This window comes from Epinephelus fuscoguttatus, linkage group LG15 (genome assembly GCF_011397635.1).
Source record: "Epinephelus fuscoguttatus linkage group LG15, E.fuscoguttatus.final_Chr_v1".
Taxonomy (NCBI): Eukaryota; Metazoa; Chordata; class Actinopteri; order Perciformes; family Serranidae; genus Epinephelus; species Epinephelus fuscoguttatus.
In genome coordinates this window covers 21551931-21577866 of record NC_064766.1, presented here as the reverse complement: position 1 = coordinate 21577866, position 25936 = coordinate 21551931, and the positions used below count along the sequence as shown (strand labels likewise).

Here is a 25936-nt window from a genome sequence, read left to right as displayed (position 1 = left end):
CCTGCACTCGTGAGTAATCCATCCAAGAGTAATGTGTGTGCAAAGCTGTATGAAAGCTCTGTGATACATAATTTTAGTTTAACTTTTTTTTCGCTGTTAAAACATTGGACTACCAGTAAGTGCTTGGTCTTGTCAGAAAGTTGTGGTTCCAAGAGACAGCAGATTTAAAATTTTGCAGTAGCGTCATGATTGGCTGATGGAGATCGTGGCAAAGCTTCATTGGATAACTAGAAGAGTGAATACCCATAGTCAGCAGATAAGAGGAAGCAGTGGGGGTGAGATGGAGAGAATTGTGAATGGATGAGCACAAAGAAAGTCTTCCTGATTAAACACACAAAATCCCAAATCAGACAACTGTAATTATAAAACCATACACTGTCGCTTCCCTTCTGAGGTGAACGGACGTGTTTAACAGGCGCTCCCTGCATGGTCTGCTAAATCCCCCAAATTAGAGCTGTTTCAACTTTTTTAAGTCTTAAACTATATAATGAGAAGGGGGAGGCCGCGAAAAAATACCGGCAAACTGACCCAGACACAAGAAAATAGTGAGAAACACTTAACAGGAACAGTCAACAAAGACGTGCATGACGAACACATGGCTATGGATAGCCTGCAAGCTAGCATCGGGGCCATCCACAAAGAGATACTGGCCATTCGCTCAGACATTAAGGACGAACTAAGCTGCCTCCGTGACAACCTTTCTGGCGACATGAAGAGGGATTTGGCTAGCTTTAGAGAGGACGTTAATGGAAAGCTGAACGAAATTATGGCCGACATGAAAGAAACCAGAGACTGAGCCGAGGAGGCAGTACAGCGTGTGGCAGATATGGAGGAGTGGACAGCGGCGGCGAAAGAGGTGCTGTCTCAAACTTTAAACAATCAAGACAGAATTCAAGCCAAGCTGACTGACTTAGAATCTTGCTCGAGGAGAAACAACGCCCGTGTGTATGGGATTCCTGAGGACACAGAGGGAAGCAGCCTGCAAGAATTTATTGAGCGTTTTATTAAGGCTGAGCTGTCGCTGCAGGACATTGATCTTGGCATTCAACGCTGCCACCGGGCTCTGGGTCCCAAACCACCGCAGAATGTCAGCCCCCGCTCCATGGTGATTTATTTTTTGGAGTACAGAACCTAAGAGTTGGTACTTCGCTCCACGTGGAAAAAAGGAGAGCTCCGCCTTGGACAACAGAGGGTATACTTCGACCAAGATTACCCAGCGGAGACCCAAAAGAAGAGGAAAGCTTACGCCCCCATCAGAAAGCTCCTAAAAGAAAAAGGTCTCCGCTTTCAAACCCCGCCACCAGCTAAGCTTCTGGTGTTTTTCGAGGGCGGCCCCGTCTTATATGACAGCGCATCAGATGCTATGGAGAATCTGAGGAAGAGGGGGCTGACACCAGGCAGCGACAGCACCGAGGGAGCCTCCGCGGTGGCGTCACTGATGGAGAGGCTGAATAAATTATCCTGGGAGACGGTGGAGTCGGACATGCACAGAGAGAGGGCTCGGAAAAAACTCATCAGATTTCGCCGTGACGCTGAGGACACAGCCTCCACATCAAGATGAACACCACCCAAATAACCATTTGACATCTCTGTGGTAGGATTGCCAACACACTGAGTTAAATCAGCATAAACGCTAAGAACTGACCCTATTTAAAATGGGACTCTGTGTCAGGCTTTTATGTTATAAGCCCGTTTTCTGTAACCTTTACTGATGCTATAGTTTGCTGTAAATAGATCAAAGCATCAGACCGCTGATCTGGGAGCCTGTTTCACTCCGAGTGTGCACTGGACTTATACTCATACTGAGCTATGTCAGTTTGCACTGGAGAGACCCTTCATTTACTGGAGGCTTTTCTCTCCAATCAGGACTCCTTCTTTATGGGACATTTTGTTTTGGAAGCTGTTTTTTCTTTAATTTCCCTTATCTGGGTGTTTTCAAGTTACAAGTTCTTTGTTATTGTTTTTATTCAAGTTCAAATGTTAAGGTCATCTGGGGTGTGCATGGTGGAGGGAAAAATTGTATTAAACAATTTATGTCTCAGCAAGAATATAGAATCATAACCCTTAATGTTAATGGGTTACAAAATCCAACTAAAAGAGGAAAACTCATAGCTAAGATGAAGAGGGAACAACAACATATAATCTTTTGGCAAGAAACTCATCTGGTAAAAACAGACCATGAGAAACTTAAAAAAATGGGTTTTAAAAATACATTCTATTCTTCTTATACAAGTGGACATGCAAGAGGGGCTGCAATACTTATTGCAAATAAAGTAGATTTCCAGCTCTCCAAACAGATCACGGACAAGGAAGGGCGTTTCGTCTTGGTGAGAGGAACGTTAGACTCAAAGGAAGTAACATTAGTTAACGTCTACAGACCGCCAGGACAAGACAGGACACTAATTAATAGAATATTTGATCTTACAGCTGCAGAAATTTCTGGTGTCTTGCTCTGTGGTGGGGATTGGAATGCACAGTTGCGTCCCACCATGGATTCCTCAAACCCAACAAAAAAAATTAACTCTGAGTTACTGTATATTAAGAAAATGATTAAAAGGCTTGGCCTTGTTGATGTATGGAGGGACTTTCACCCATAAGCTAAACAATATACTTTTTTTTCCCACCCCCACACAGTTTACTCACAAATTGATTATTTTTTTTTATTTTTAGAACAGACAGACACAGAGTATTAGATTGCAACATCGGTGTTAGGGACGTATCCGACCACTCCGGAGTATATTTGAAACTACATTTAGATGTTCAACTCAAAAACACTATTTGGAGACTCAATACTACTCTGCTAAATGATAACCAATTTGAGGATTTTATAAAAAAAGAAACTAGGGACTATGAAGAATTTAATAGTGACACAGAGGTGACACCGTGACACCTTATGAGACGCTGCAAAGGCAGTATTGCGAGGAAAAAATGATAATGTGGTCATCACAAAAGAAAAAAGAAAAACTTAAGCAACTCAATGGCCTGATAAATGAACTAGACACAATGGAACAGAAGCATATAGAGACGAATGATCCTGCAATATTGGAACGAATATCGGTTGTGAAATCAGAACTAAATAAGAAACTAAATAACAAGGTGGAACTCAAACTTAAGTATATCAAACAAACTTATTATGAGAATGGACCTCGAGCGAAAAAAATATTGGCCTGGAGATTAAGAAAACAACAGTCTGAAAGATCCATCTACAAAATAAAAGACCCCGCCACCAACCAGATGTGTCATAGGCCAGAAGATACACATAAGTCATTTGAAATATACTACAGAAACATATACAGTCAACCCAAATTAGCAGAGCCCCCTACAGTAAAGCATTTCCTAGACTCCCTAGACTTACCATCTATTGGCATAGAACAAAACAAGCGAATAACCACAGACATAACAAAAGCAGAGATTGATAAGGCCATTTCAAAACTGAAAACGAGTAAAGCACCTGGGGGAGATGGACTGCCGGCAGAGTGGTATAAGACTTTTAGGGACTCCCTGACACCATTGTTACTAAAATGTTTTAATTATGTACTTATGTACATCCTAGAAACAGGCCATAATATCTGTATTTCCGAAACCAGGAAAGGACAAGACAGAGTGCAGCTCATATAGACCTATTTCTGTTTTAAATACTGACTATAAAATATTCACCTCAATAATTGTTAACAGACTAGAAGATATCATCCCAGACCTGATCGACACGGACCAGACGGGTTTTGTTAAAAACAGACGCACCCAAGACAACGTGAGGCGAGCAATACAGCTCATGGACATTATGAGCAGTAGTAATACAAAGTCTTTAGCAATTAGTTTTGATGCAGAAAAAGCGTTTGACTCCGTGCGGTGGGGGTTTCTATACTTGACTATATAACGTTTCAGCTTCAATGATACAGTTATAAGATGTCTTAAATCCATATACGATTCACCAATGGCCCGCATTAAAATAAACGGCAGTTTTTCAAGCACAATCCCTCTGGAACGGGGATGCAGGCAAGGCTGCCCATTAAGTCCCATCTTATTTGCGTTATTTATAGAGCCACTTGCTCAAAAAATCAGGGAAGACCCGAAAATTAAAGGAATTTCACTTAAGGGAAGAGAATATAAAACATGTCTGTACGTGGACGACATCTTGGTGACTTTGTCTGACCCTGATACCAGTCTGCCTAAACTCATGTCCTGCCTCGATCAATTTGGTCTCTATTCGGGATATAAATTGAACATAGAGAAAACTCAGACCCTCTCTTTTAATTACTTACCTCAAGAAGACATACGCAAAATGTTTAAATTTAAATGGAAAACTAAAATTATAAAATACTTAGGTATTAATATTCTCAAGACTTTAAAGGACATATATGAAGCAAATTATGGTATTATTACAAACAAAATTAAAAATGACTTGGACAGATGGGCTCCACTGACACTTGATTTGCATAACCGAATAGAAACTATAAAAATGATTGTTCTACCTCAACTGTTTGTACTTTTTCAGTCCATTTTAGTGGAAATACCATCTAAACAGTTCAACGAGTGGAATTGGATGATCTCTAGGTTTACAGTACAGGCCAAAAGTTTGGACACACCTTCTCATTCAATGTGTTTTCTTTATTTTCATGACTATTTACATTGTAGATTCTCACTGAAGGCATCAAAACTATGAATGAACACATGTAGAGTTATGTACTTAACAAAAAAAGGTGAAATAACTGAAAACATGTTTTATATTCTAGTTTCTTCAAAATAGCCACCCTTTGCTCTGATTACTGCTTTGCACACTCTTGGCATTCTCTCCATGAGCTTCAAGAGGTAGTCACCTGAAATGGTTTTTCAACAGTCTTGAAGGAGTTCCCAGAGGTGTTTAGCACTTGTTGGCCCCTTTGCCTTCACTCTGCGGTCCAGCTCACCCCAAACCATCTCGATTGGGTTCAGGTCCGGTGACTGTGGAGGCCAGGTCATCTGCCGCAGCACTCCATCACTCTCCTTCTTGGTCAAATAGCCCTTACACAGCCTTGAGGTGTGTTTGGGGTCATTGTCCTGTTGAAAAATAAATGATCGTCCAACTAAACGCAAACCGGACGGGATGGCATGTCGCTGCAGGATGCTGTGGTAGCCATGCTGGTTCAGTGTGCCTTCAATTTTGAATAAATCCCCAACAGTGTCACCAGCAAAACACCCCCACACCATCACACCTCCTCCTCCATGCTTCACAGTGGGAACCAGGCATGTGGAATCCATCCGTTCACCTTTTCTGCGTCTCACAAAGACACAGCGGTTGGAACCAAAGATCTCAAATTTGGACTCATCAGACCAAAGCACAGATTTCCACTGGTCTAATGTCCATTCCTTGTGTTTCTTGGCCCAAACAAATCTCTTCTGCTTGTTGCCTCTCCTTAGCAGTGCTTTCCTAGCAGCTATTTGACCATGAAGGCCTGATTCGCGCAGTCTCCTCTTAACAGTTGTTCTAGAGATGGGTCTGCTGCTAGAACTCTGTGTGGCATTCATCTGGTCTCTGATCTGAGCTGCTGTTAACTTGCCATTTCTGAGGCTGGTGACTCGGATGAACTTATCCTCAGAAGCAGAGGTGACTCTTGGTCTTCCTTTCCTGGGTCGGTCCTCATGTGTGCCAGTTTCGTTGTAGCGCTTGATGGTTTGCGACTCCACTTGGGGACACATTTAAAGTTTTTGCAATTTTCCGGACTGACTGACCTTCATTTCTTAAAGTAATGATGGCCACTCGTTTTTCTTTAGTTAGCTGATTGGTTCTTGCCATAATATGAATTTTAACAGTTGTCCAATAGGGCTGTCGGCTGTGTATTAACCTGACTTCTGCACAACACAACTGATGGTCCCAACCCCATTGATAAAGCAAGAAATTCCACTAATTAACCCTGATAAGGCACACCTGTGAAGTGGAAACCATTTCAGGTGACTACCTCTTGAAGCTCATCGAGAGAATGCCAAGAGTGTGCAAAGCAGTAATCAGAGCAAAGGGTGGCTATTTTGAAGAAACTAGAATATAAAACATGTTTTCAGTTATTTCACCTTTTTTTGTTAAGTACATAACTCCACATGTGTTCATTCATAGTTTTGATGCCTTCAGTGAGAATCTACAATGTAAATAGTCATGAAAATAAAGAAAACGCATTGAATGAGAAGGTGTGTCCAAACTTTTGGCCTGTACTGTATATGGCAGAACAAGAAACCAAGGGTACGATATAAAACTTTACACTTACCAAAAGACAAAGGAGGGATGTCACTCCCATGTTTGGAGAGCTACTACAAAGCAGCACAACTGCAGTATGTTGTCTACTGGTGTGAAGAGGGATATGATGCCAAATGGAAAGAAATAGAACTGAGTCAACTTGATATCCCTCTTCAACCTCTGATAGGTGATAAAAGCCTCAAGACTATACACTCAAGTAATTTAAGTGACCTTACAAAAGTCCCCCTTAACATCTGGTTCGAAGAGGTCTGCAATTCACACTTAGAGAGGAATGCACAGTTATTAAGTTGGGTTGAATATGATAAAGATTTCAGACCAACACAGCTTGATTTGAGATTTAAGGAAATGACCCGAAAAGGCATTACTTTATACTGTGTAATTTCATCCGATACTGGCTTGGACAGTTTCCAACAACTGCAGGAAAAATATGATTTAGACACACATGATTTCTACAGATACTTACAGCTTAGGCATCATTTTGACAGAAACATTAAAACTCTAGAGGAATGTGACAGGGACCTCATTAACATTATCATTGATGCCTATAAAGGTAAAATCTATAAGTGAGTGGTTTCTAGAATATACTTATGCCTGCAATCTTAAAAAAAACTGTCAACATCCTATGTTAAATGTACTTGGGAGAAGTAAGCAATGTAACGCTGACAGAAGACGAGTGGCTAAACATATGTCAAATTAATTCCTCAACCACCAGTTTAGGGCAGTGGAGGGAGTTCACGTGGAAGAATGTTATCAGGTTTTTTACAACCCTGAGAAGAAAATATCTACAGAGTGGCGGAACTGAATCTGGGCAATGTTGGAGGCAATGTAGTAATGTGATGGCTGACCACTATCATATCTTTTGGTGTTGGTCAGTAATCCAACCTTACTGGCTGGATGTAGTTTAAGAAATAAAATCAATTCTTGGTTTTGAAATTGACTATAACTTTCAAACTATATATTTGTGTAATCTGCCAACTGATCTCAGTTCCCAGGATAAGTACTTACGGAAAATACTGCTGACAGCCAGCAAAAAATCAATAACAAGGAAATGGCTTAACAGAGAACCACCAATGGTGAGAGAATGGACGGCCACTGTAAAAGAAATATACAAAATGGAAATGCTGACCTCCCTAAGATTTAATGGTAATAAGGCCCAGAAGTATTGGTCGAAATGGCTATTATATGTAAGTGAAAAAATGGTATAGAATAATGCCTCTTTTCTTTTCCCTTATTTGCTCACTACTGAGATGGATGTTTAATGTCAATTTCCCGCCATTGACTTGTTTGTGCCCTATGGACATGTCTGACAAGACACCTTCCCCACTCCCTATCTAGACTGAATTGACTAACATTGGAAAGACTCCCACCCTCTTCATCCCCCACCCATGGACTACTGTAACCCCATGCCACATGGAAAAATATAATTGTTTGCTTCTTTTCTTTCTGATACACTACATTATCTCCTTTGGTGACCTGATTGTTCTGTATTGTTTGGTTTATACATTATGTTCTCCTGTATAAAACCTAAAAAACTTTGCACTGAAATATTCGTAATATTAATTAATGAGTGACAGCTGCAAGAGAAATCTCTAATTTTAGTGGATGTCAAATCCATTATCATTTCATTGAGCTAGTTTCTTTTGCGGCTGTAAGTCATTCATCATCAATCATCATTATGCAGGCCACTGTCTTAAGCAAGGCAAGAGACCTGAAACCAAGTCCACCACCTCCCAGAACTTTGAGCGAGGCTTTGACTTCAAGGGGACAGATGTGTGCAAGGCGAGTCCGACTCCCTGAGGAATCATTACCAAAATGTGGCAATGTGCGAGCTAGGGCCCTCACACAGCGAAATGAATGCCACCCACTGCAGGTAAGTGACGAAGAAAACAGTGAGGCTGATCCTCAGCTAATCTGTGTCCCCCCTATTTCCACAAAGACGGAACCTGCAGGACGATGTTTCCCTGTGGCGTCAGATGTGTCATTGCCTAAATATGGCATTACTCAAGCTAGGGCCCTTAAACAGCACATAGAGCGCAACCCACTGCAGAGGGAACCTGCAAAGAGGGAACCTGCAGGAATTCGTTGTTTCCCTGTTGAGACAGATGTATTGTTGCCTAAATATGGCAATACCAAGGCCAGGGCCCTCAGACATTACATACAACACAACCCACTGCAGCTCAGTTGGACTTAAAGGGGAACACGAATTCTGATATGTTATTTCCATGGCCTTGGAAAATCCTATCAATATTTGGGAACATGAGCTACTCTCTCTCAAAACCAGAAACCAGAGAAGAAAGTCTCAAATTTGTGATTTCATAGGGTGTAAAGTCTGGAGCTGCTCCGTGAACAATGAATGGCGCCTGAGTTTGTTGACCCACATAAAGTGGTCATGTTTTTTACACCCAGTTGAGCTCAATCTTATTGTAGTTCTCAGTTCTGAAACAGAAAATGTATCTGTTGAGTCGGAACATTCCCCTGGGTGCTCTCAGTGTTACTACAACATCTTTCCCAATTATTATCAATGGAGCAGCTCCAGGCTACACACCCTCTGACATAACAAATGTGAGTTTTAGCATTCTAGCTTTTAGATTTGTGAGAGAGTCCTTTATTTTCATTTTCAGTGGTGAGCACTGATGTCTCTGGGAGGTTCTGTTTTCCCATGTGTGGTTTTCCCCGGGTGCTCCGGTTTCTCCCACATATCATAATATAAGATTAGGTTAATTTGGAAAAAATAAAATAAAAACAATCAAAACTATATAATGTAGGTTTTAAGAGTTTTATTTAGCACTGCATGAACTAGCCCGTATTAAATCACACACATATTGCCAAGTTTAAATATGAGGTGGGCTCGTCAATCTGCCGCGATGCCTAAAAGTGGACAGAATCTTTTCTGAACTTTTGGGTTACTTGAATGATGGAGACATTTACGCAGCGTATCATTTTCAATTAGTGGCCAGCATTAATACTGCTGTTAAATCACTTTTTTTGAAGTAGAAAAACTACATTCGGTTGAAATGTAGAGCTACAGTAGTAGATATGGTCGTACATTTCTCATCAGATTTCTGCCTTCAAGGTTGCTGTATATGATTGAGTACTGCATTTAGGAACTGTGGCACAATGTAGCAATTTCAGTATACAAAGGAGACCACAGTTCACATTGCACATGCAAACTAATCCGAAAGTTACGAAACCACACTGTTTCTTATTTTCAGGTCATTATACAATAATATAAACATAGCTATGAATATTTCATACCATTTCTGCCAATAGATGACCCTAAATCCTACAGAATGGGCCATTTATATCTATATAACCAGCAGGTTAGTTTGTTTGATTTAGTTTGCATTTGTGCTGCTAGTGTCACAAGCACACATTTAACCATTACAACCACTTTAATTCACATTACTTTAAACAAAAACATTACCCTAACCTTAAACATTACCCTAGAGTGTGTGCAAGCACCTAGGCCCTGGCACCCTGTTGTGCCAATAGTCACAGTAAAGTTCCCCCTCAAGTGAAGCATACGATTATGCAACAGTTACAAACAAAAATTAAAATCTGCAAACAGTGATGAACGGACCCTTGCACCTTTGCGCAACATGGAGGTGCTGGCAGGATGCTGACTGACGCGACATTTCATGTCTGTGAAAGTCAGACACTGCATGCATGAGATAGCATATCCTCCATGGAGTGTGGGTGCTGGAATGACCTATGTCACATTTTTTACTACTCCCTCCGCTGTTTCACATGATATGAGTGTCTTCTCGGTACGACGCACGGTTGCGGAGAAAATCCATAGAGAGAAACAATTTGTGTGAATTTGGACGCATTATGCGTCATTCGGGCGCCCTCTATAGGGCACAGACATCCACGGCGCAGCTTGCTGAGATACGATATATAAATATCTTTGCATGCACGCCCTCACCCACAGTATTTTACTCAATATGCATAAAACCAAAGGTAAAACTAAATGTTGAAATAGCAGTAATACCACATTCATTCAAAAATGACAAAAGGGGTGGAAAGGGGGGATGGCTGTTTTAGAAGGGGGATGATTTTGACCATTTTTATTTCAAGGGGGACGCCATCCCCCCTCATCCCCTCTCAACTCGAGTACTGATAACAACAGCTCTACAGTCACATTTTCAACCCAAGGCTGACGTTCTTACAAATGTCTTGGTATGTGTTCAGTGACTTTTTTGTAGCAGCACTGTGTGCAGAGTCATAAAAATAAGAAAAAATGATCAGATGATTTGTGTGACTATCAGTTTCTTTCTTTTTTGCTGTGGTATCAAAAGAAATATTGAGTATTGTTTTGAGCATTGCATGGAAGTTAAAAATTCTGGTACCATGGCAAAATTGTTCTCACCAGTTGCCGATGAAGCGGGGGTCGCTTTGATCGATGTTGACGACAGTCTTGGGGTCCACGTAAAAGCCGATGAGGACTCCCCCCAGCAGGTAACCAGCGGCTGGACCCAGTGCTCCCATCACGTACATGATGGCTGAGGAGGGGAGAAAAGAGTGAAGCATAGTGAGAAAATCACCTTCTTCCACATTCAGCAGTCACAGGACAACACTATTCTCAGACCTTCAACTCAAACCATTGTCTTGCCCCACTCAAAATATATAATTTAATAATTAAATTAATATCGTGAACATGCAGGCGACTAGTGAACTAATGGCCCTAAATGACAACTACTGGTAACTGTCACTGCCATTTTTTTCCCCACTGGAGGGTTGCGGAGCAGGGGGTTGATATCAGCTGATCTAAACTATCTTTTGCCCGATCTGAACTATCTTATAGACTTCCTCTATTTAAAAAGTCACCTGATTACTTTGGATGAACTCAAAGTAACTGCCGGTTTCCTCCAACTTACAGAGCTGACCTGTGCGCTTTGCACTGTCCCTCCTTTTCTCTCCACAGAGTAAAAGATGTGATCATGAAAACACACAGCAGCAGGAGAGGAGTGACTAACCAGCAGGTGTGATCACTGGTTTGTGCTCAGCATTTAGCCGTGTGTCATCCTGATCACTTCCCTCGACTGTCTGAGTCTTATGTACATGATTTAAGCTAAGAGGAAGGTCTGTCAAATTCTGTGTCAGGTTATTTAATTATCTAAACTCAGTGCCAAACTTTAACCCTTATGTAACACTTCAAATCAAACTAATCTAGCTTTGGAAGCGGGGTACAAAAGGCCATGTGTGTGGGTCATGTGTTCAGATCATATGACCGTGTAATAAGGGGCCTGCATGAGGCTGAGAATAAGATTTCTCCAATTAGAGGGAATTAAAATCTTAAATTCTTTGGCCGGAGTTGAAAGCAGAAACACAAAAATCCGGTGGCGTGACTTAAAAACTCAAAGCTGGTCAGGCACCGGACCAGACTGAACGTTATCTAACTGTCACAGTCCTGGGAACTCACAGGGAGTGCCGGGTTCATGTCAGGAGTAGTTTCCAAGACTGGGCTTTTCAAAATAAAATGACAAGTGATGCCTCAGCAGAGTGTGGGGCGTCTTTTACTAATCTTCTCTTTTTTGTAAAAATAAACTACTGTGTTTTTTGGTGGAAGAACTCGTATGGACTGATTTAGTCATACTCATAACTCAAGCTGAGGCTGTAGTTGGTAACTTGTTGCTGAAACTGTCACTACATCCACACAGTATTACATGAGACAGAAAATGTACAAAAAAAAAAATCATGTTCCTCCTCGCACTGCTCATGGTGGCATTTGCAAGAATCCACCTCATGTGAACAAAAACAACCAATCAGAGCCGAGGAGTCTCTAACGAAGCTGTCAATCATGTCAACCACTGCTCCTGAACTGCGGCCAAACTGTCAAACTAGGCAGCGCTGATCAAATATGAATATCATTGAATATGAATATGAAAATATTCTATTACTGCATAGTCTATTTCTTGAAATAGGTCCAGTTTCTGTTCGTGTTGATGTTTTTGTGTTCTCCGCCTTATTATGTCGATGACTCATGCTCAAACTGTATTTTATGTATTTTTATGCGACTTACATTCTCGTATTTTCCTCTATGTGTTGTCTTTCAATGTAAAGAATACTGTGAGTTTACATATAATAAAATGTGCTAATTTAAATAAAATTGCCATTTCCGAATGTGTTCAGAAACATATTTAGGTGTACTGTTTAGCTGTAAAATGAGAACATTTGTGACCCCTCTGCCATGTTGGAAACAGTCGAGCCAAAAAGCCAGACTAAAAATTTTTCTTCTCTGCTTTTCTTTATCACCCACTGAGCTGATCTTCTGTCTGTCTGTCTGTCTGCTTGTGTGTGTATTTTACTGTGTGTGTGTGTGTGTGTGTGTGTGTGTGATTGCTTGTCTAGCAGCGATACTCGGCCATTACTAAAAGAAAAAAAAAAAGAATAAGACCAGATGCCAGAATTATCATGGCAGATTGGTGCAAGAGATATTATTCTGGCCTGCTGGGAAACTGACAGAGAGGAGAGGCCAACAGCGCGTGGCCGACCGAGCGTGGCCAAAAGGAGCGCTTGGCGGAGCAGCTGATAAGAGCAGCCAAGGTGGCCAAGGTGCTTCCGCCTCCTGTCTGAAGTTGAATCCAGATGTAGTCTGAGGTACCAAAAATTGGCCTCCATGGATTTAATAAGAATTTGTATTTGGTAGTACCAAGAAAACTCGGTTGGCATCCTTAAAAATCCAAAGTTCGGTACCCAAGACTCCAGTAGAAGATTGGACTCAGCTGGGTGACCTGGACCTGAGCGTGAGCACTTGTTTCCACGACAGAGTCCCACCACCTTGGGTCAGGATGCCGTTGTCAGCGGAAACTGTTGTATGAGCACTGCTGTATGAGTGCCACTCTTCCATGCCCGCCCAATCAGGGGTGATTAGCTAGCCAATAAGGACATTAAAGGGAGGAGGGGCATTGCATGATAGGGCATTGGGCTTTAGCGGAGGTCTATGCTCCCCAAGTGGCCTTCTAGTTCTTTTTAAAATATAAAATGGAGAAAAAGAAGACAGATTGCCATCCCTATTTTCACAATTTGTGTTCATGTCAGAGCAGTCAAAATCCCACAAATATAAAATCTACGATGAAATAAAGCCAAGTAAAGCAGCAAAAGTCAAAGCAAAGTGTCCCTTTTATCTGATAAATTATTTTAACAATGAATTTATTGTCAGAATTGTTGATTAATTTTCTGTCCATTGACCAATAAAAAACACCACATTAGATTTTGTCCATATTGCCCTGCTCTAATGTATGAAAAGTGATTATGTTTTACTGATATTCCTAAAAAAAAAAAAAAAAACCTCCTCTCTGAAAGGAATAAAATTCTCTCAACATTTATAATTTTCAGAGGCCCTTCCCGTCAAACCCCCAAGATACTCCACTAAATGCCAGCACCAGCATGAGCACTGCAGTTAGTCATCTGCAGAGAATCTTCACAGAGGGATATTTTCTGACCCTCCACTCTCCCCCACCAGACTGTTACATCATCTGACTGGGATAGCCAGAGCCTGGGATGATAAAGCATTGGGATGGGATTGAAGGCTTGGGCTTCCAAGGGGACCCAGCGGCATAGCGGATAATCCCTTATCTAGCTGGAGAAGAGGGAAAACCCTCGGCTGGCGGGCTGCCGTGTTACGCAACGTGATGCAGACCATCAGCAGAGGGATAAAAGACGACCAGGCTGCTGGTGGTAAGGCGGGCAACCGGGAACCGCTTACACATGAGAAGCCAAGAAGAAAGTGTCACAAAAAAAAAACCAAGGGAAATGGAGAAAGAAGATGAGAGCGATGGAGATGGTAGACGGTTCAAAGAGAGAACAAGACAGAAGAAGAGAAATGTTACATTTCTATTAAAATGTTGAATAAATTTCAGATAAATTTCTGAAGTTACAACAAAAAATTTCCATCAACAGCCTTTATAAGAATATATATTAAGGACAGGAACGTGAGTAGTGAAGCTAAACAGGCTGCAATGTAACCACTCAGGGTATGTTCACACCGTCAGTTTATGATTTTGCCATTGACAGTCTCAGGTTGCTATTTTAAGTGTCTGAAAACATTATGGAAAGGATCTCTACAGAGACAGATCTTTTTGTGAAAGAGTAATCCTTTTTTTAAAACCTGAAACAGCCCTGAATTTGCAGGTTAAGCTCACCAGACATCATTTAAATAAACAGTGATTTTATCAACATAAAACACACTTCATTCAAAGTCAACAGAGGCCAAATAAAGTTCAAAAAGTTGTTTCGGTTGGCCTTCTCACTGTTCCTACAATCACCAACTCTGGTTTAGTTAAATAAAACTTTAATTCACCCACTTAGATGTGAAAATATTCTGCCTCTATACATGCTAAAATTACTGTTTATTTAAATAGAATCTGGTGGGTTTGTAGATGGCGAATTTGGGGCAGTTCTGTTTAAACAAAAAGGATTTTACTCGTGAACAAAAAGGTCTTTCTCTGTGGGGATTCTTCACTCACTTAGACACAAAAACATGGGAAAAGAGCGTCAAGATTAAAAAATACCAAACTTACCGATAGACCCTTTTGCAGTTCGTAAACGATGATAAGATAGACAAGGTGCAACAGAAGTATGGCAGACCACAACAGCTTGTCAAGCTATGCAAGGGCACTATCCACCAAAGATCCTGAATGCTACTTAAACAAATTGACTTTGGCAAGTGGCAAACAACTTCCAGATTTGTGCAGTATTAGTGACTGTTTAGAGGGCATTACTAAGTGGCCCAATATTCAGTGGCCCGATATATACACCTGTTTGACTGAGAAACCTAGCGGAGAAAGTACGAGCACACAAGTCACTAGATGCTTACGACTACATTATCTGTGGACACGTGCAGAACATCAAATACCACGACAAAGATTCAGAGTTTTGTGTGTTGAAATCAGAGATCCTTCCTAGTCAAAGACATGGACACAAGCAAATATATTAAAGAGAATGTGAAAAGATTACATAATTCATTGAGCCACAGTATCTCAGAAACATCTTGGCAATTCAGCGCTGCTTTTCACTTAAAGCTGGAATTATAGTTCTGCAAAACTTTCCATAATTTCTCTGCGGATCTACATACAGAGGGGTATTATGGGTATGTTGCAAATGTTTGGAGAGGAGCCAAAGCACACACTGCCTGAAGCCTAACAATGCAACATGTCTAACAAGTTGATTGGTTCATCTAACCAGCTTTCAGGAGGTAGGTTAAAAACAGAAAAGACAGAAACCACAAAAATGTTTCCGAACCACACTGATGCAGGTTCGCTCTCCCGCTGCCCAGGGAAGCTTTCGTGTTTCATCTTAATGAAAAAAATGGACTCTTGTAATCCACATGTAACCCGAAATTAAACCACGGATGTTGCGTTTAAGTCCAGGTTTCCTTGAACTGAACTGAAAATGCACGTAACACAAGTGCATGAAAACAAATCTAGAAAAGACTGACAGTAAAAAGAACAAGAGAACAAGGTGAAGGCAGAACAGAGAAGGCAAGGAATAAGGGAAATGGGACAGGATGGAGAGAGAGGGGAGTAGAAAGACAGAGAGATGGAGGACGTGGACACGAGCCTGTGTTGAGGCAGCAGAGTTTATGCTGATGAAGGGAAATGAGATTTTCAACCTCGTCGTTCCCGTCTATCACCGCTCTGCGTTTCAGCCTCTTTACTGAAAGCAGGCCACGATTTTGATTCCTCTACATCTTTATCCTGCAAATCCACCAATCCATAGACTGAGGCCTGTTGCAGTCCAATCCTCTAATGTTAGGCTTCTGTTAATGGAAACTTACATGGGCAGTATATGATCCAGAAATGAAAATATGTGGCACAAAAAAAAAGAAAGAAACCTACTTCTTATTTTCAGCTCTCTTAAGGGTGAGTCTGGTAGTTTCCTGGACCCTACTTTCCCAAGATCTTGCGTCAGTGTGACTAAAACCCGGTATACACTGCATGATTCTGGGCTGTCCCAGACGAAACATGACCAACGTGAAGGAAATGGCCGATATCTTTGGTTGTGGCTCTAAAATGGTGGTCCTATGTCACAGTGAGAGAGGTTCAAGGATGGCTGCTGTGATGGTCTTGCGAACAAAGACAGCCTGGGATAAAATTCTGACAGAAATTTGGGATGACCATATATCTATGTGACTGCTGTTACCACCTACGTCTAATAACCAACCAAAAGAAATGCAGTATGAAATGAAGCACTGGCACTCAACCAAGACAAACAGACAGATAGCAGCTCGCCATGGAGGCAAAACATGTTAAAATAAATGTGTGGGATGCCAGCAAAGAGGAAAACCTTGTGGAGTTGTGGGAGCAGGAGCCTTGCCTTCATACTCTAAGAGGACAACGATTAGTTGACTAATCGATGACTAATCGACTATTAAAATAATCAGTGACTATTTTAGTAGTCGACTAATCGGTTTGAGTCATTTTTCATAGAAAACTACTATAAAAGTACCTCAAAATAGTCCTATTGCAGCTTCTTACATTCAAATATTGGCAGATTTACACACTCTCCCATGGCGGTGAACTAAAACCCTTTGGCGTGAGTACAAAACAAGACATTAGATGACATCATTTTGGGGTTTGGGAGAGACAGACTGACATTTTTCAACATTTAACAACATTTAAAATTGGTCTGGTATTGAGCAACAGGGCTGCAGGCGACAGTCACTAAACAGGCTGCAACGTAACCATTCAGGGCACGTTCACCGTCAATTTACATCCACTGGATGAGTTTGTTTTTGCCACTGACAAGTTCAGATTATTATTGTAAGTGTCTGACAGCATTATAGAAAGGATCCCTACAGAGAAAGACCTCTTTCATTAAAGAGTAAGATTCTTTTTACCCAGGAACAGCCTCAAAATCGCCATCGCCAAACTCCCCAGACTCATTTTAGTGTGTATAGAGTCAGCATATTTTCACATCTAACTAAGTGAATTAAGGGTTTATTTAAACCAAACCAGAGTCTGTGATTTTTGGAAGAGTGGAAGAGTGTACTGCTGTGGATGGGGGCCAGCAGCAAAACATATTTTAGCCAACTAAAATAAAATCTGTATCAGTTTAGTTGTATGCTATATTGAGAGTATTTTCAACACTTAACCTTTCTGTCGGACAGCTTGTTTTGTTCCAAGGGGAAAGTCGTTAAAGGCTTAAGTTTCCCAACTATGCTCTCGTCAAAGCCACTAGACTCCATTGAGAAAAACAGTAATTTTACCTCGCTGAACAGAGGAGATTCTGGTCTACTGCTGCTTCGATTATTTAGTTAGTTTGTGTTATTGTGTGACTTTGGTGAATCTGAACTAACCCTTTTAAACACCAAAGTCACACAATAAGACAAACAAACTGACTGATTGAGGCAGTGGTAGACCAGCAGCTCCTGTGTTCAGTGATGTTGAACTCTCTGTTTTTCTCAATGGAGTCTGGCTTTGCAGAGAGTGATATTATAGCACCAGTTCCCATTTTGAAATTGCTGTCTGACATCAAAGTAAAGCAGTGAAAATAGGTCGTGGGTTCAATCCCCAGCCGGGTCATACCAAAGACTATAAAAATGGGACCCATTGCCTCCCTGCTTGGCACTCAGCATCAGGGGTTGGAATTGGGGGGTTAGATCGCCACATGATTCCCGAGCGCGGCACCGCTGCTGCTCAAATTTCACACACTCAGGTGCGAGACAATCAGTGGAACTTTAATCTTAATCTTTTAATCTTAAGTGCCTCGTACACACCTACTTAAAAGATCTGATCCAACCCTTTACACATCTTTGGGTTTGGAACTATTACTTGGACAAAACAAATAATTTGACAATTACTCGAGAGACTAACTGGCATTTTTAGTGGCTAAAGAAAGTTGCAGCTCTCCTGATATGTGAGAAGAAAGTCACTGCTACACTAACTTTTTTTATTTCATTTTCTACATTTGATTGTTATTGTTGTTGTTGTGGATGGATGATCAGACTGTAATACTAACGTAGAACAGGGTACAGGAACTTAGTGGGTAAGTTGCATTTGGAAGTTGTTTTTTTTTGTTATGTTGCCTTGTTTACCTGTTTTGGTTTGTTTTGTTGTCGATTGGTAAATATGACGTGCTGTAAAAAGGGTCAGTGTTATAAGCTGTAGCTTCAGCCTGCAGCTTTTTCGGACTGCGGCCGCGCCTAAGTTGTGTTAAATTAGTTTATTGTAATGTTTTGCACTGCAGTATTTAAGTACCGGTATCTGTAGTTTTATGTGAGAGACTGTAGATTAATATGTGATGTTATCATTTCTATTTGCAGACCAAAATAAATTCTAAAATTCTTGTTATGTATGTATCCGTCATTTATGGCAGACTTAATTCTTATTTTTTATAACTTTTTTGCCAATTATAATTGTTAATAGACATTGCTGCTAGTTATTTGCCTTTATAGACTTTCTTCTTCATGACACTGTGATTGCTATTATATATTTGCATTCTTCTATCTATTGACTGTGAACTCAGGGCCTTGCTGCAGAAGAGCTTAATGCTATGTCACATTTCCCTGAATAAACAATGGCTTGATGGTGATGGTGATGGTGATGGTGATGGAGAACGGCTTTATTTGTATCATCAATGGCTTTGAGGAGACAGTGGGTCCTTGGTGATGATTTCAAAGGACATACAGTAAATGTAACGTCTCCTGATCCCTGCATTATTGTCATCCAGTGTGCTGGAGCTACACGGTGTGCCTTTTAATGTGTTGCCTGTTATACAACAGGTAGATTCAGCCGAGCAGTCTGATCTGGTCAGATCTGGTTTAAGACACATTCTGATCTGCACTGTGAGTCATGTTTTACTGGCAGCAGCTTTAGTAGTGAGCAGGTAGCCCATTAGCTGGCTTTCATTTTATACTTTGTTCTTCCTCTCTGGGCGCGTAACTGTGAGGTAGCTCTCTACTCTAACAATGTGTTGGTAACTGCTGAATAATACTCCGCACAGAGATTATGGGCACCCTAGTGCTGCCGAGGTGTTGCATCACCGTCACACACACATAATGAGGGCTGTCTCAGGTGTTACTGCATATGCCTCTCTACCACCCTGATGACACGAGTCTGGACCTGCTGGGACAGCGACACACACCACAACACGGCTGTAGAAGAGATCAATGACAGCTGTAAATCAAAGGAAAGCTACTAAAACAAATAATGAATGTAAAATGTAATTCTGAAATGACTACATGGCTTCAGGAGCCTCAGGAACATGAATCAGCAAGCAAAACGCTTGTAAGCTTTCAATCCATCTAACATAGATCAAAAACATAAATCAGCATTGGAGTTGCCAAGTTTTATTCCAGGTTTCCTTAAATCTTTGCTGGCTGGGTTTATTTGTGACATACAGCTTTTTAAACGACACAGAGCTGCAGCTGCAGGCTTTTTTTTTCGTCCCACCCACACGACAGCAGAGGTAAATGCTGAGAGGGGAGCCATGTGACGAGACAGACAGACAGACAGACACAGCTGAGGCCAGGCGGGGCCGCGGCGAGATGTAAGAGGGGAGACACAATGAAATGTTATGGGATGACTGGCGGCGTAGTCATGGCAACCTGCTGACACAGCACAGTCTCATTCCGACTTCCCAATGGGCTGCCAGTGTCGACACCAGACTCCCTGCCTCCATGAAATCTGTGAACGGGCACTTTTTTTTTTTTTTTTACCTTCAGATAGTTTCCTGGTTGTCAGTTTGTCTGTGTTTAACCTGCTGCTGACAGTGACGCTGGACAACAACACATTCCAGGTCCATATAGACGAGGGACTCACAACAAACAGAATTTTAAATAGGGTATTCAAAATTGAAGTGGCAGAGGCAAATTCATGACCAGTATGACTTAAACTCTGGAAACCCTGGATCTTCACTTCCCATAATGCAACTTGATAGCTTCTCTTCATCAGACCCTCTCTGTCTGATAAATAACATGACCTTCAAACCCTACAACCCTACTTTGTAAAGAAATTTAAGTCCCAAAGCTCAAGTAAGGTGTTATTAGCCCCTCTTACACTGTCACTTAAAGATGGGATTTTCATACTGTTATGCTGCCTCGCCGTCCTTTATAAAAGGAGCATGGTATGGGTAGACAGAGTTGTCTAGCCTTTAAGCCAGCATCAGAGGCAGAAACAGTGCTGAAATGAGCTCTGTATAAACAGGCCAGTTGGCAGGGCGGAACCATGGACAGCACAGGCGCAACATTTTGACAACATGTTATGCATGCTCCCAACACAGAAGATTTAAAAAGTAGCTGATAGCAGTTAGCAGCTAACTTAAAGACAACAGCAGTTGTAAATGTCCACAAATCAGGAAACAATGAGATTCAGGAGCTCATTTCCCTTCGAGCAGAGGACACGATCAGCTGCCTTGTAACAGAGACGGTAAACGTTTTTGGACACTGGGACGCAGGCCTGCAAAATGTGAAGAAGCACCAGGTATGATAGGCGGAGCTGAAGGTGAGAAGTGAGGCAGTTTTTCGTAAGCAAACCTGCTGTACCTGGCTTAGTTTTAAAGCTACAGTGTATCATATTAAACGAGACGACGTACGGTATCCATCAGTACCAACCACACTGTGCTATCTTGTCTGCCATTTTTCACAATGGTGTATTTAAATATTTCTGCATACTGGGGTCCCTAAACAGTCTTTAAATTTCTAAATTAGGTTTGAGTGGAAAACTGAGCGTTGACAACCACAAACTGTTTACACTGTTTCCGTTCTGTACACAATCTGACCAATATTTGATTGAAGTAGCCTCAAGACTGAATCAATAAAGAAGAAAAAAAAATACTATGATACTATTCTGAAATGAGGACACACATGTGACTACAACTGCTTTTCAAAGTAAGAAAATAAGGTCTTAAAACAGAGTAGATACAAAATACATGTGGAAGTATGATTCATTGGATTATATTCACATGAAGTATAACATTTTGCATAGAAGTTTAACATTTTGCCCCCCCCCCCGCCCATATTTCCTTACGTCTGGCCTGTTGGGATGTCCACTATTATAATGAATAATAATATATAATAATAATAATAAAGTAACAGAAACACAAAAGTGTGAGGTCCGTCAGTGGTGCAGCAGGACCAGCAGTCAGAGGTCTAATGAAACCACCTTAAAAGGATGACACACGTTCCTAACAACTTGTTAAATTTCAGCAAATTAGGAAAAACATTTAAAGTTAACTTCCTACAATATATTTGACTGACAGACACAGACGGACAGCTCAAGGATGGACAGACAGACGCAGCGACAGACAGCGTCTGTTCTAGCTCATCAACTGGTATCTGTAAATTTCAAACTGGGTTTCGTGGTTTAGACTTGACGGTCAGTTTTTCACAACCTCTGCAGGGAAAAAAAGTACTGAAATGAGTAATGGCATCAATACAAACTGCTGGTGACGATCAGGTACAAAACAACAGGAAACCAAATCTGACCTGAAATGAAATGAGGCCAAACCAGGCAAAGTGGTTAAAAAAATACCACCAAGCACATAAATTCCATCTTCTACTGATCTATATCAGTCTTTTCCTGTACACACTAGAGACATGAACCGACAGGAAGCTAACTTTTTAAACACTTTTGCTGTTTCAGTAAACAAATATGAATTTAAGTGGAGGGATACAGGAGTTTCCTGTTTGAGGAGCTCAGACTGCTTACACGTAACTCAGACTTGTAAAGAATTAAACGTTCTGAAGGACAACAAATCAAGTCATGTGAAGGCTTACAGTAGTCATCTTTTTATGCTGTTAAAAGCCAAAATATCACAAATATGTTGTTACGCTTGTCTGGTGGAAAGGCTGGCATGGTGAAGCAGGACGTTGGGATAAAAGCTGATAGTAACTGACTTTTCAAACACACCTTGGCGTCGGTATAACTTTGTCTGCTTCTACTGTAAATATTTTTTGTGTCCACTGGGAACCCAGGCCACTTCCACGCTAATAGGTTTTTATTGTAAAACAGTGTTTTACAATTCAAACGACCTCCGTACACACAAGCATTTTAGCATTGTTTCATGATGTCTTGTGTTCGCATTGTGGGCATGCCGATGTTAACAGGAAGCAGATTATCTGCTCTACAGTTGGTTGCTTAGTTAAAGAAAATATTACACATAACCTGCATAAGCACATGCAAGGAACAGCAAATGTCATCTTTGAATATCGATTTGACCAGTTGAGTTGCAGGTGACGGCATCAGCCAGCTGACTGTTTCAGCACCTTGTGCAACGTTTTGCTGGATTGATCATAAAATAACATTTCAGCCTGAAGTGCAAAGAGAAAAATCACAGCAGCATTTACAAGTGGACCAAAATGGATTTATGGCCCTAATGGTTTTTATTTCCACAAAAATTATACCATTTGGTAAATGCTTTTATCCAAAGTACCTGGCAACACCATGAGTGCATACATTATGTTGTTAGTGACCCCATCAGGTATTGAACCACAGACTCTGCCTGTGTAAGAGCTTTGCTTTAACTGTTTCTCATTTCATCGTCTGCTCACACCGGCAGATAAAAGCCCTCCAAACTGAACAGAGTAGTGTAAAGACGCTTTCACTCTTGCTCTCTGTATTGATGACCCGACTCAATCAATATTTGTGAACACAAACTGTTCCCTGACAAACCAGAAAGCATGATGACCAAACCTGTCATCTTGAGCGAGCTGAAACAATTATTTGGTTGACGGAAAATTCAATGACAACAGTTTTAATATTTGATTAATTATTGAGAGTAAATAATTGTTTCAGTTATAGATCAAGCAAAAATGCTGAACATTCAATTTAATGAATAACGTTGGTGTTTATTGAACTAAAGTTATTTCAGGACACAGAACATTTTTTTGACATTATATAAACTCAAAGTTAATGCATGAAAAAAGCCCTGACAATGAAGATAATCATTAGCTGCAGCACAAAATTTTCCACGTTGTTCAAGGTGGAGCCTATTTTAACATTGTTTCCAGTCACTTATAATGGTGCACGCCGCACATCCGCTTTGGATGTGAGAAACTAACCACTCTGATGATGGCCTGGTTTCAGAACTCTCAAGCTCCAACCACCTCTCTGATTCTTTTTTTTTTTTTTTTTTTTTTTTAAGATACTGTAGGTCTGCTGTTTCCCCAGTTGGAACAACAAACCAAGCAGAGCTTTTTTGGGCAGGATTTCAACTGGGGTGCATCATCTTCCTGTGCCGCAGCCTGAAAAACAGCTAAACCATGAAACACAGCGGCAGAAAACAACAGCACAGATGAGACTAACATAGCCACACCATGGATGTATAAAGAGAGCTGGATACAGCGATGAAGGCTGGGCTACATTCAGAGAGTTGCTAAGTGGCGCATAAAGCAAAAATAGTTCAACTGCTGCATATAAAAGTACCCGGATGATTCAAGGAATATCAGCACTACTTCTGCACTGTGCAGCCTTTAGAGCAAACACACCAGAGCCTTGCAGCGCCGAGCTCTGACGAGTGCGACCGTGTGGCTAAGTTGCACCATACAGACAGCTACCTCCGCTTACTTAAATGGGGATAAAATGACTTAATCTCACAGCTCTTCTAGACTTTCCAAATGTTATCAGACTGAAAGAACGAATCATTTTTCGGGGTTGTGACGGACCCTAAAAATTGCAGTACTACAGTTTGGCAACTAAGAAAATTAGCTTCAAAGCTTGGCGGACTTCCGGGGGGCCTCAGACAAAATGATTCAATCATGTGACTCTTCTAGACTTTTCAAATGTTAGATCAAATCCAAGTAAGTAAAACGAGTCATTTTGTGGTTGTTGTGGCTTGAAATGCACTGATTTAGCAGCTGCAAATTGGTATTGTGGGATATTCCCCTTGTTGACTTCCATCAGCCAACATGATGGAGTTCACCAATGGCAGTGGCCGATATTTTTTTAACAGCGTTTCATCGTCTCACCGACTATAGAAAATGTGTGGGACGCACAGAGATCTTCCCCAGGGCACTTTTGGGACAAAAAGACACATTAACTCACTATTGACTGGTCTGAGGACGCACCCTATTTTTTGCTGATGATGCTACACTGTGAGCAACGAGTCTGTGTTAAAATTGGCAAGAGGAGAGCTAGTTAACATTAGCTGTTAGCAGCTGGTGGCTGCAACTAGCAGCTGACAGAGGTTGCACTGAGTGACATTATGATGCATTCAAGTTCTATTCAGTAATAATGAATACTGGGTGAACATAAATGATGACGTTATGATGTGCTCAAACGTAATCTTGAAAAATGTAGTTTTTGGTGAGAGATTTGAATAAATTCAGCTGTTTGAAAAATAAATATATTGGTGTTTTTACAACAATTTAAATTAGATATTAGAGAGGGATATTTTAAAGGTTGTTTTATAAATGTGAACGATCAAATCTGAGCTCATTCAAAGGAAGTGAAGGTCTGAATGACCACAAAACACTTCAGTTATTTTTTTAATAATGAAGATTTCTGTTTTGCTGTTACCCTGGTTCAAAAGGGGGGCTAAAGAACAAAAAAAAAACCAAAAACAAAATAAACAACCACAAAAGAAAAAAAAACAAAACTAAAAAATCAGTGAATTTTTTTTTAAAACGTCTCTTTCGCCATGGTCAATGGGAAAAAGGCTTTTGGCCACATGGCATCACAGATACTGGCCTTTAACATGGTGGAATGTAACTAAGTGCATTTACTTCAGTACAAATTTGAGACACTTTTACTTTGAGTATATCATTCTCAGGCCGCTTTCTACTCCACCACACTTAAGAGGAAAATACTGTTCTTTTTACTCTACAACAATTATTTGATAACTTTTTTTTTACTTTACAAATTTAGATTTTTGTGCACAAACCCTAAAATATAAATATTTCAATAATCATTTAAGTTATTTTTATGCAAAAACATTTTACAGCTCCAGTTTTTCAAAACAGGATTACTTGCTTTTCCTTTTCATCTTTTTTATTTATGGAATTGATAAAAAATTTTCTTCATTAAGCTCTTTTACTTTAATACTTGAATACATTTTCCTGATTTTGCTTACACACCTTTACTTCGGTAACATTTTCAATGCAGGACTTTTACCAGTAACACATTACTTTTACTGTGTGGTATTAGTACTTGAGTAAAGGATCTGAATACTTCCTCCTTCACTGGCTTCAAAGCCTGGCGCACTTCCTGGGGGCCTGAGCTACACAGGTTGTTGTAACTTGACACAAGAAATTTCAACATGCAAACACTGACTAAGTTAACTGCTCTTAACAACCTCTACCAGGGCATCTGTATTGACGTTGGTGAGACGAATACGCAACAAAATAACTACCCACCCACACAGAAAACAGCTGCCACGATCACAGGATTTAAACACAGTCTAATATGATAGCAACATTATCAAAAACAAGATTAATCTCTGAGAAAACAGGAAATCAGAGTGCAGAAATGACTTTGTATCTTCACCAGGAAAGGGGACACAGACCATGTTTGGGTGGTTGGTTGGTTCTGTATAGTTCAGTTTAATTAACTCTTAATCACAACCTACAGTCAGTAAAACCCGACAAAAACCACAGGTCTGAGGTCACACACACACACACACAAACACGATACAGCATGCCAAACACAAACTGGCGCAGTCAGACCCTGAGAGGACCATATTGCATCTCTGAGCTGGCACATTAAAATTTCAAGTGGCTTCACCGTGGCCCGCTGTCTCGCATGAGAGCCAAACAGAGCATCTCTTATTGGG

At 40.8% G+C, this 25936-nt stretch overlaps 1 protein-coding gene across 1 annotated transcript in view; it reads right to left on the bottom strand.

Annotated features, from left to right (window-relative positions):
- Positions 1-25936, bottom strand: part of LOC125901707 (solute carrier organic anion transporter family member 5A1-like) — a 69914-nt gene that overhangs the window by 29261 nt on the left and 14717 nt on the right. Inside the window, exon 3 of the mRNA XM_049597567.1 lies at positions 10596-10728. Within this exon, the coding sequence (XP_049453524.1) occupies positions 10596-10728 (133 nt within the window). The remainder of the gene's footprint in view (positions 1-10595; positions 10729-25936) is intronic.